Source organism: Drosophila virilis, chromosome 5 (assembly GCF_030788295.1).
Source record: "Drosophila virilis strain 15010-1051.87 chromosome 5, Dvir_AGI_RSII-ME, whole genome shotgun sequence".
Classification (NCBI taxonomy): Eukaryota; Metazoa; Arthropoda; class Insecta; order Diptera; family Drosophilidae; genus Drosophila; species Drosophila virilis.
The window spans coordinates 8689485-8701423 of NC_091547.1; the positions used below are offsets into that span (position 1 = coordinate 8689485).

Consider the following 11939-nt stretch of genomic DNA (forward strand, 5'->3'; position numbering starts at 1 on the left):
TTGTGCAGCCATGGTCACACCAATTGACTACCATAAAAGTTACAACAACAACAAATAGAACGGAACGAGGGAAAACAACCCAACGCAATTATGTATAGATACGATTGAAGTTGAAGTGAACAAACGCCGTAGAAGGAACCGGGCCTAGTGCAACGTTGTGGTAAGTGAAAAACAGCAACAAATGAAAATAATGTGAAAAGCAGCCTATGCATATGACTAATTGGCAATACAACATAACAGGCCAGGGGCTGCAAACTACGCACTGTTTTGGGCGGTCAGACGACCAGCGACCCAGCGGCAGCGGCGACGGCGGCCGACGACGACGACAATTAGCCACGCCTTTGGAGCAAAGCAGTGATGCCAGCTATGGCCGGCGACATGTCCATTGGCTGCGCCGCACTCAAACGATCCACGAAACTGAAGAGCTGCACAAGCGGCGCCGACACAGACTCGATGCACTTACCCAACGATCGCAAGCAAAATGGCACTAATATGGGCCTGCTAATTAAGCCACCAAGTGCACCGCAGAATATGCGCGGCGGCCTTCGCGTCTATAAAGTTGTCATCTTGGGCGACGGCGGTGTCGGCAAGTCCGGTAAGTGGTCAACAGTTAGCGAGTTAATCTCTGCTGCGCATTTTGATTTGGTGCCCGTGAAAAATCAATAAATTATCTCAATTTCTTTTACGCTTTGTTTTACAACCACCCACAAACCAACCCCCAAATTGTATGTGCTTCGTTTCGTGCGTTCGGCTAACTTTGCGTGTACACACTCGCGCGCACACACACACGCACACACACACGCACACACACACACACACACTGACAACAGCTGTTACTCTGCAGTTCGTCAGTCACAGTTTCTTGGACTACCATGACCCCACAATTGGTGAGTGCGCCGCCTCCTCCTCCTCCTCCTTCTCCTACTGCCGTTGCCATTAGACCTTTGAACTTATCTTTTCTGTGCACAGAGGACTCGTACCAGCAACAGGCGGTGATTGACAATGAGGCCGCTCTGCTGGACATACTCGACACTGCTGGTCAGGTTGAGTTTACGGCCATGCGGGACCAATATATGCGCTGCGGTGAAGGTTTCATAATATGCTATTCGGTGACCGATCGTCACAGCTTTCAGGAGGCATCCGAATATCGAAAACTGATCACACGCGTACGCCTGTCCGAGGACATACCGCTGGTGTTGATAGCCAACAAGGTGGATTTGGAATCTCAGCGACGTGTCACCACCGAGGAGGGCAAAAATTTGGCCAATCAATTTGGCTGCCCCTTCTTCGAGACATCGGCGGCCCTGCGTCACTACATCGACGAGGCGTTCTATACGCTGGTGCGCGAGATACGCCGCAAGGAGCTGCAAAAGGCGCTGGGCACGGACAACAACTCCGAGAAGATACATACACGACATCGTAGCCGCTGGTGGCGCATACGTTCCATATTCGCATTGGTCTTTCGGCGTAGACGCAACCTAAACTGAAGCCTGCAAATTCCTCGGTTCGCATGCGCAACTAAGTGCAATATTAATTAATGCGTTAAACTACGTATATATATAAATATATATATATTTATTTGGCTATATATATATATATACGGTTTGCACACCGATCGTATATATATATATATGTATCTGTATATGTTATGTGTTGACACACCTAGACGTCTAATCATTTAATGAAAAATGAATTTATCAAATGCGAAACTATTGTAATCGTTCAGGCCAATGGCAACAGCTAAGCGACATTGTCAGAGCTTCAACTTTTGTTGTTTGTTTCCATATATTCCTTAAATTATTTAAAACTGTTTTCATTTGTTAACTATGCCACATTGTATTTGTTGTATCTGTATTGTTAAGGTGCTAGACGCCAGGCAGCGCGACGCACAGTGGTACGAAAGAGAGTATATGAAAGAGATATATATATATAAATATATAGTTATGTATATCAATATGTTTAAGCACGAATCCAAAAGATACATATTATAGCAAATGCACATACGTATATATATAGTAAATAATAAGAATGTTGATTCCTAACGCAAACCAATTGGCAAAGGCAAAGCAAAGGCAAATGCAAAAGAAAAAACGACAACAATCAAACCGAAAGAAATGCATTTAAAATTACAACTTTAACTGAAATGAAACCAAATGAAAATTAATAATAATAGAAAAGATATGTAATCAAAATATGAAACGAAACTGAGTCCTAGTTGAAGCCAACAGAGCAAGCTATAGAAACATATATGTATATGTATGTATATAAATATGGACAATGGTCAAGTGTACATCATAGAGAGCTTTAAAACTGTCCAACAAGAGCGAGGAATAATGTATTATGTGCATGTATTATTATTATAATTATAATTATTCTGGCAGGCGCAACGCAGCACGCACATTAAACTAATCGAATAAATGTTGAATTTAAACGTATGTATACTAAAGACATCAAACGATATAAGACGAATCGATTGATTTATATTCCGATTGATTGATTGATTGATTGTAATGCACAGAAAACGCAGCAGATGTACAGCCAATGCATTGTTCAATGTGATTTTTGTTTAAATGTACTATATATATTTTATGCGTTTGCATTTGTTGCTTAAGTTTTATAAAATGTTTAACTTGTTGACTTGTCTAAGTTTATTTATTATTATTGTACTAAGTTAAGCTGTTCTGTGTTTTTTTTTTTTGTTAATTACTTTTTAACATTCATGACATTTGCTAAGCATCACCATGAGTTCCTCACGTCAATGTTACTGCAACACAGTCTATGCTATTTGTTTTTAAACAAACAAACAAAACAAAAAAGAACAATTCAAAATTGTTAAATGAATTCAACTAGTTTGTGTTTTAAGCATAACCAAACCAAAATAACGAGCTATGCAAATTGGTAAACGAAACTTTGTTATTTGTATGTTTAATTTTTTTTTGTCAGTTAATTGAATGCGGGTAAATGGAAAGCAAGCTTTCCACAAAAAAAAAACGAAAAAAAAACAAAGAAAATGTTAAATATATATCAACTATGATTATGTATTCCCCATGAGAAACAATAACTAACTAAACTAGAAGTTAGTAGCCCGAGTATTATAATAGAAGCACAATCTGGTTAATCCAGCTGAAGATTGTTTTGTTTTTGGCATTATTCGATTTTGAGCGCTTCGAGCGTTTCAAAGAAAACTATTTAATTCATACATTTTAAATGTACAAGAAATAAATGATAAACGACAACAACACAAAAAAAAAAGACCCCAATAAAGATTTTTGAAACCCCGTTAAAACGTCTCCCATATTTTAATTGCTTCGCTTAGTTTAAGAAGTTTTTAAATAAAACCCGTTTTTGCTGGTAAATCTTAAGCTTATCCCGGATCTTAAGAGTTTATATAGTATATAGAATATTTGGACGCAGGATATATATATAGTCAGCGTCAGCTCTGAGAAGTCGGTCGGCTTATGATATCTGAGACTTCAAATTTTGTATCTGTATTATTCAGAATTATTTACTTCTTGGGTACCTTTCCCCCTTCCACATAGTTCTGCTAATATACTTTTAGATTCCTTTCGTGATATTCAAAAAAAACAACGAGCAATTTTGATTTTTATGTATTTTTTTTTTATTTTTTATTTATTTATTTAGTAAAATATTCTTTTTTGTTTAAATTTTGAAAAGAAATGATTTTTGTTGGTATTTTCTTTTGTTTTTTTTGGTTTATGTATATGTATACATATACACATATTTAATTTAATTTTGGTAATCTGGTAAATGTGTGTTTTTTTTTTATTTTGTTGTTGTTTTTCTTTTGTTTTATTGTATAGGAAGCAAAACTTTGAATGCACAAATTTACAATTACTTTCGACGCATTTGCAGCGCGGTTTTTGTTTGTTTTTTGTTCTTCTTGTTTAAATTGTGTAATAGTAACTGTAGAAAATAGTATATATATATATGTATATATACACATACATAGATGCATATATGTATATATAGCATTTGTAGAAAACGGCGCATATTTTTTTTTGAGTGTGTGCGAGAATTACACGATTTGACGGTACAAAATACAAAAAGAGACATACACATATATGTACTATGTATATATATATACATACATATATATATATATATATGTGTGTGTATATTGGTATTTTATAAAATCATAAAATACGCTTATTTTGTTTTAATGCAAAATACAAATATTAAAAACTCGAACTTGCACTTGCACATGAACAAATTTAATGCATCTCACTTGTGGCTTATGTTTAAACATATTTCTCATTTTGTGTATTTGTTTGCAAAGTACTATTCATATATATATATATATATATATTTCTCGTTTTAGTTTATTGGCGGTCTCTGTTTGAATATATATATATATATATGTGTGTGTATATATATGAGTCAAAAAAGTTGTAATTGGTATGTTTATGAATGCTTGCATTTTAGGCTCTTTCAGTATTTTTTTTTGTAGTCCGTTTTTATCAGAATATAAGAGTTTGAAAAAAAAATGAATAACTGCATCATCACTAATCAACACACACACACACACACACGTACGCACGCACGCACACACATGATCAGTAATGTATTTGTAGACATTTTGTTGTTGGCTTTTAATCTCAAAATCAACGGATGCAATGATATATATATATATAGGACATTGTAGTGTATGCATACATAAAGGGTGTATATATATATATGTATATATACGAGTAAGTATGTATTGGTAGTTTGAGTGTTGACTGATTTCGACGCCGTCACATTTACAAATAATAATAATAATATTAATGCGATATTTATTATTGTTGTTTACTTCGGTTAATAACTACTCTAGACTGTATATAAAATCAAATCCGCATTTGACATTTTGCCCGTTTCATGTTGTTGTTGTTGTTGTTGTGTGTGTTGCTTGTTGTTGTAGTTTGTAGCTTTCGGTAGTTGTTGTTGATGTTGTTGTTGCTGCTGCCTGTTGTAGTAGCCGGATTCCGCATGCTATCTGGTTACAGTAGTTGTTAATCTTGTAAAATGTGTGTGTGTGTGTGTGTGTGTGCTTGTGTATGTATAGAAATTTGTTATTTGCTCTTTTAGAGCAAAAGGCATTTGGGCTTCTTCCGTTTTTTAACTTGCAGTGCAGCCCTGGTTGCTGTCTCGAATACCTCTCGCACACCCTCCTTGGACTTGGCCGAACATTCCAAATAGGCAAAGGCATTAATTTTCTCAGCCATAGCGCGTCCCTCCTGCGGCTTAACCGGCTCCTGCTTCATCTTTGCCAGATCCTGTGCGAAAATAAATGAATGTCAGTCAATCTGAGTGTTCATATTGGCATTTTGTCTGTTTAAAAAACTTACCCGAATTGTGTTGGGATCATTTCGCAAATCTTTCTTATTCCCTACCAAAATGATTGGAACATTGGGACAAAAATGTTTGACCTACAAAATGGGTTGGTCATTTAAAAACATTTTGAGTTAACTAAAAATTGATTGAATATTTACCTCTGGCGTCCATTTTTCGGGAATATTTTCTAGCGAATCGGGTGAATCGACTGAGAAACACATAAGTATTACATCAGTGTCTGGATAGCTCAGCGGTCGCAGTCTGTCGTAATCCTCTTGACCAGCTGTATCCCATAAGGCCAACTCCACCTGGATACAATAAAAGACAAAATCACGTTATTAAGATGTAAGTGAACATTTGTATGTATGTGTGTGTGTGTGTGTGTGTATATATATGGAGTGATAACGCCCGTTAAGTTGGCAATTATGTAGCACAAAAGCCCGTTTCCATCACAAAGACGCAAACGCAGACGGAGACGGAGACGGAGACAGAGACGAGAGTCAACTTGAAGTCAAGTTGAGAAAGATAGCAAGGAACTGGCGGAAATGCCAAACGTATTAATCAGACACAAAACGTAGAATGACGTGAACGACAGACATCTGTCTGTATGTCTGTATGTATGTACATACATCATATGTAAGCACTATCCAAACACAAGAGCCGCCATATTGTGCTGCGCAAATTGTTTATACAACAAAAATAAAAATAAAACACGTATAAAATTATTAGAAACATAACATCCAGCTAAATAACCAAAAACAAATACTCGAAACATGACTTAATGCAAATCAAAATGGCATACAGCAGTATATTTTTTTTTTTTTTAAATTTTATATTATTACAATTGAGAGCGAGAGCGCGTGCTACTGGCTCCAAACGTAAGCACAGGTATGTGAGAAGGGGGGGAGCCGAACGTGAGAGCGCGAGGGGCAACGCGCAAAACTGTATGTGCGCAACGGGCTTGTGTATAAGACGAATAAAAAGAGCAAGAGCACAAGAAACGGAAGGAAGGGAGCTTGCTATACAAGTACATGTTTTAGTAGCTGTACGTGCCTGTGTGTGTGTGTGTGTGTGTATTCGTGCGTGCGTATAAGATGATGTCTGTGTGTGTGTGTGTGTGTCGTTATGTGTGCAAGGAGAGGGTGAGCAGGAGAGCGAGCCGGAGCGGGAGTCAAGTATGCCTGCCGACTATTGATATTGACTCACAACTTTTTTTTACAACATGAGCACAGAGTGCACTGGAAATCGCAAGCGGTTAGAGAGGGAGGGGGGATGCTAGTTGAGAATTACAAAAAAAAAAAATAAAACAAAAAAAAAGAAGAAATGTACACAATGATGATCAGATGATTTTGCATGCTGGGTGGAGTGGGACGAGTGGGGGTATGGGGTAAGGTGATAAACTTGAGCTTACCTGCTTGCCGTCGACTTCGATATCGGCGACATAATTCTCAAACACGGTCGGCACATAGACCTCGGGAAATTGGTCTTTGCTAAAGACGATTAGAAGGCAAGTTTTACCGCAGGCACCATCGCCGACAATTACCAATTTCTTGCGAATCGTCGTCATTGGAGGTTCTGAAAGTGGCAGAGCAGATGCAACAACGCCGACGACGACGACGACGGACGATGCGTTGTGTTAAATATATTTGCGAAAACTGCGCGAGCTGGTTGAAAAATATCAATGTGAAAAAGCCATACACACACAGACAGACAGACACACACACACACACACACACGCACATACAACTCGCGCGCAGTGCCACAATCTCTCACACATACACACACACTTGAGTCATACAGTTTGGATGGCTCTCCCATTTGTTGTTGTTGTTGCCGTTTGCTGCTGACGATCTATAGAAAAGAAGAAGCATCAGCGAACAGCCGCATGAGGCTCTTTTTTTTTTATGACAAGCAGCCGTTGTTAGTGGTGGGGATTTGGGGGTTTCTTTTTGGCCAGTTATGTAGGTATGCTAGCAAATCAACTGCAATGCTTCGCCCTTGTTTGGGCGCCTCCAATTGTGTAGCACTTTCTTGCATACATTTATTTGTGTAAATGAAAGCCTCTTGTGCTGTGGTGTGTATTGGTATTCGTATTGGCAGAATCATCGCTGCTCCCATTTAGATATATATTTATTTACTTTTCTTGAATTCAATACAAATGTGTCTCGAGATAGTCCAATGGTCGCGTCATAGGTCTTTTTCCTCGCCCGCCACCAACTCTTCGTGCGTTTATTCCAAAAACATCATCATCCACTCGCATTTATGTACATACATACACATACATATGTTGTCTGTGAGTTAGATTGCATGGCTGTGTGTGTGTATGTGTGTCGCGTAGAGCTCTTTATATGTATATATATATATATATATGTGTGTGTATGTGTGTGTGTGGAATTTTTTCACTGCTCTTTCAACTTTTCTCACTTACAATATATATTATTTTTTTTGTAACACTGAGTACGAATTGGACACTTAATATGCTTACAAAATGGCACAAATATGTTGATTCTTATGCGTCTACCGTTATTCGTTTCGTATAAAATGTATTACAATTAAAAATTCGACGTTTTTTTTCTCATGCAAAATGACGATGAATTTTCTTGGTAGATGAACAACCAACGCCTTCGTGCACCGCAGTGTTGCACTTTGATTACAGTGTTGGAAAATTCCAATTAAACGATTACCTGAGCAGGATATACAAAATAAACAAAAACGATTTTGCCCTGCCATTTTTTCAATACGAAAATAGACAATTACATTAATCACGAATTAATCATTACTATTATATATATATATATATATATTTGTTATCATTTTGATAAAAGAACCAGAGTTGCATTTGTGTAGATTAAGGCTATTACAACTTTTATGATAATGCAGCAACAGTGACTGCTACTTTTAAAACATTTTCCATCACTAATCCGCTGCTGCTTCTTGTCGTTCAAGACACATGGCCCGGCATTAATAAACATGAGTTTGTTTTCTTAACAAGAGAAATATGAGCTTCAAATGTAATGAACGTGTACTAAAAGAAATTCAGACTAGCTTTAAACTAACGGAAAGTCGTAAGGCAATATCACAATCAGCGCCAACAACTGTCTGGCAACCAGTTCAGCAAAAGCCAAAAGTTGCCCTGTGCAATCCACAAAAAGTCCAAACGAAAGCAACGACAAATCAAAAGGCGCCAAATCAACCTGAAAATATAAAAGTAGCTGCTAATGATGTGAAATCCAAACCAATTTCGGAATCCAATCAAACAAACAAAGCTGAGAAAAACGCGGAAAATATAAAAGTCACTGTTAATACGAATAAGGAATCTAAACGAAATCCTGAGACAGTTCTTTTGGCTACAAACACAAATAGGCAAATGACCAAAGCTAAGAATAAGGCAAGAAAAAATATTAAAATTATAAGTGCTAAAATTAAGAATCAACAAATGGACACCAATCAAGAGAAAAACAAGAAAAACAACAAACAAAGTTTGAAAGTTCAGATGCCGCCAAAATCTGGAAAATGCAATGTTATTGTTAATCCAAATGGAGCCAAACGTAAGGCAACGGAGATTTCCCCTCCCCTTAATAAACGAGCCAAAAAGGAGATACAGCCCAAGGACAAAGGGTTGCCCAATCGGAAACAGACGCCCACTGAAGCAACAAATATAAACAACAAAAAGAACGCATCGAAAGCAATTGATAAAAAAAGGAGACCCAATAGGACTATCTCTGCTGAAAAGAAACGTGAATCCAATCAGAAAAATGCAACAAAAGCTGCAGACGTTAGAATAAAGGATAAAAGAGGTAGCTAAACTAGTTAAAAAAATATATTTATTTCTTCTGATATTTCTCTCTATATCCTTACAGACGACGAACTCTCGGAGGACTTCGATGAAGAAGCGTATGGTAAGAGTTTTCAGAATAAGTCACAAATGATATAATAAATCTCTTTTAACAGAAACCGAGAGCGCTGAATCGTTTGACCAGGCGGAGTATAGTGATAATTCCGAGTCCGAATACTCGTTGGATAGTGAAGAGGAGTTTTTCAGTAAGCCACAAGTATATGAATGTTCGGGCACAGAACAGATGCCGCTGGAGTTGGAGCAGCAAGACGAAGAGCAGATGTCTTGGCTTGGCCTAGATAATATGCCCGAGCTTCAAGCAGATGTTACCAAAATTTCGGTATTCGATGGAATGATGCCTGAACCCGAGCCGGAAATACAAAACCAAACTGAAGCAACAATTGGAGAAGATAACAATACGTTGTCGGATGCAGCAGATGAGGAGCAAAGCATGGAAATGAGTCCAGATCTGGCAGTTGATGATGATGCGATGCCAAGGACAGACATGGACGCTCAGCAGCTGGCAGCTGGCACAGAGGCAACCATGGGCTTCTACAGGGATGCAGTGCCGTCCGAGCTGAGCATATTTGAGAATAGCCTGAAGACGAACAATGTGCTGGCTGTGCTGAAGCAGGACATCGAGCTGTATGGCACCGTTATAGTCACATTGCTGTGTGGACGCATTACCATCAATGGGTATAAGGCGCGTCCCAAGGATCCGTTGAGCATCTACTCGCCCAAGGGCTTCAACTGGGTAGTCCTTGCACCCAGGCCCAACAAGAAGCCACCCAAGGCCAACGTCAACTGGGACGAGTTGAACGAGAGCTTTTCGCGCGCCCAGCTGGACAATATAATGGCCAACTATGATAGTCAACGGGATGCAATTGTGCTGCTGCAGCGCAATAACGGGGCACAGAATATGCTCGACACCTTTGCCAAGCACATGGCAGAGAATGTTTATCCGCTGCTGAATGCCACCAATCGGCCGCACTATGCCAGCGAATATGTGCTGAATTGTCTGATCCAGGCTGCCGACGGCCGGCAGGCCTTGCAGGTGCCCACCGTTTGGAGTAAGCTGGCGCTGCAGCCGCGCAGCCGCTGGATGGTGACCGGCGGTAAAGGCGTTGGCAAATCCACGCTGCTGCGATATCTGCTGAATCGACATTTGGAACGCTTCCCGCGCATGCTGCTCATTGATCTGGACATTGGACAGCCGGAGCTGTTTTTGCCGCAGACGGTTTCGTGTAGTGTGGTTGATGCGCCGCTGCTAGGACCCGGCTTCTTTCTCAACCGTCAGCCGGATCGTGCCTATGTGGTGGGCCACGTGAACATCGTCATGTGCGCAGAGCAGTATATGCACGCGGTGCGGCAATTGCTGGCCTATTGCCGCAGCAACGAGAGCTATGCCGAAATGCCTTGGCTCATCAATACGATGGGCTATAACAAGGGCTTCGGCCTGGAGCTGATGGCACTTCTGGTGGACTGTGTGCAGCCCACAAATCTGGTGCAAATAGCCAGCGCCAGGGTCATCAACAATTTTGATGTGCCGCTCACCAGGGAAGCCCTAGCGCAGGTGGTGCCCATTATCTACACGGCGGATGAGCACAAGGCTAGTGGAAATCTGTCCAACTATGCGCTGCACGAGCTGCACAGTGCTCTGCCGCAGCTGGAGCGGCATGAGCGTCGCTGGATGATGAGCGCAAAGGATGTGCGCTATGCCAATTTGTTGGCGCGCCTTAGTTCCGCTTTGCGCGGCAACGCCAAGCACCTGACGGACTGTCAGCCGGCGCAGGTCGATCTGGATGCGCTGCAAATAGTGCATCTCGTCTCTGAGGAATATACGCGCGAGGAGCTCGTAGCTGGCATGGAGGCCAATCTGGTTTATCTGTGCAAAGCAGCCGGGTCGTCGGGCGAAAAGCCCGCAGAGTGTCTGGGCATTGGTAAGCATCGCTTTGGGATCTCTGTGAATCCCATAGGTATCTCATATACTCTTTGCCCTTGCAGGTGTTGTGCGCGCCATCGACCATGAGGCCGGGAAACTTTATCTGCTGCCGGCCATGCCGCTGCAGCGTCTCGCCCAGGTTAACTGTTTGGTGCTGGGCGGCGATATGTGTCTGCCGCAGGGCTTTTTCAAGGATCAAGGTGCGGGCGTAGCCAACAATGTGCCATTTGTGTTCATTATAGACGACACCAGGTCATCCAAGAGCATACACCACATATATTTCCGAGCGCATAAAAATCTTTAAAGCCTATGTTAACAACTTTTGTACAAATGTATAGAGAAATGTGTATTAACTGGTTGCATTGTTTAATGGGACAGATCGTGTCTGCCCTTCAGTATGCGTCGCATCAGCACCCTGCGTCCCTCCGGGGTCGCCATGCGCGTCTCCCAGCCGTGCACATTGATGCGCTTCACTTCGCGGGGCTTTGGGAAATGGCAGCGCACCTTGGGCTTCAGCACGGCGCGGTCGAACGCATGCTTCTGGCGCACAAACAATGTTTGGGCCGTATTCAGCGCTGATACACAGGTTCTGCAAATGCATATTTAACTTAAGTTTCACTTATAATAACTAATTATTGTATTTACCTTTGCAGCAAACCTTGCAACATGTTAAGTAAGTTATGCGGCTGTGGGGTGACCGTATTCGAATATTTTAGGCACATTTAAAGCGAGCAGTGCTGTAAAGTGTGCACATGTCACACATGCAATCGATTGCATTTCGATAATGCTATCGCTGTGTGTGTATTTTCCCGTTAGCTGCCTGCGGTCACA

The 11939-nt window shown here is 40.6% G+C and overlaps 4 protein-coding genes across 5 annotated transcripts; 2 read left to right on the plus strand and 2 right to left on the minus strand.

Moving 5' to 3' along the window:
- Positions 1–16: 16 nt before the first annotated feature.
- Ric (Ras-related protein interacting with calmodulin) lies at positions 17–2160 on the plus strand. Its single transcript, XM_002050635.4, has 4 exons — positions 17–160; positions 241–595; positions 831–887; positions 970–2160. The coding sequence occupies exons 2-4, from the start codon at positions 358–360 to the stop codon at positions 1485–1487; spliced, it is 813 nt and encodes a 270-aa protein (XP_002050671.2). The 5' UTR covers positions 17–160; positions 241–357; the 3' UTR covers positions 1488–2160.
- A 2616-nt stretch (positions 2161–4776) lies between these two features.
- On the minus strand, positions 4777–7973 carry Rho1 (ras-like GTP-binding protein Rho1). 2 transcript variants are annotated; one of them, XM_015174595.3, is made up of 5 exons: positions 7817–7973; positions 6743–6906; positions 5490–5639; positions 5346–5426; positions 4777–5273 (listed from the first exon to the last, which is right to left on the minus strand). In XM_015174595.3, exons 2-5 carry the CDS (start codon positions 6896–6898, stop codon positions 5082–5084), a joined length of 579 nt encoding a protein of 192 aa, XP_015030081.1. In that variant the 5' UTR covers positions 6899–6906; positions 7817–7973; the 3' UTR covers positions 4777–5081. The 2 variants fall into 2 exon arrangements, with proteins under 2 accessions (XP_015030081.1, XP_002050670.1); XM_002050634.4 differs by having other exon boundaries at positions 7760–7954.
- A 268-nt stretch (positions 7974–8241) lies between these two features.
- Positions 8242–11461, plus strand: LOC6626719 (polynucleotide 5'-hydroxyl-kinase NOL9). Its single transcript, XM_002050633.3, has 4 exons — positions 8242–9128; positions 9192–9230; positions 9283–11106; positions 11171–11461. Exons 1-4 carry the CDS (start codon positions 8330–8332, stop codon positions 11410–11412), a joined length of 2904 nt encoding a protein of 967 aa, XP_002050669.2. The 5' UTR covers positions 8242–8329; the 3' UTR covers positions 11413–11461.
- Positions 11367–11912, minus strand: mRpL34 (mitochondrial ribosomal protein L34). The gene is made up of 2 exons (XM_002050632.4): positions 11754–11912; positions 11367–11697 (listed from the first exon to the last, which is right to left on the minus strand). The coding sequence occupies exons 1-2, from the start codon at positions 11828–11830 to the stop codon at positions 11475–11477; spliced, it is 300 nt and encodes a 99-aa protein (XP_002050668.2). The 5' UTR covers positions 11831–11912; the 3' UTR covers positions 11367–11474.
- Between the last annotated feature and the right edge of the window lie 27 nt (positions 11913–11939).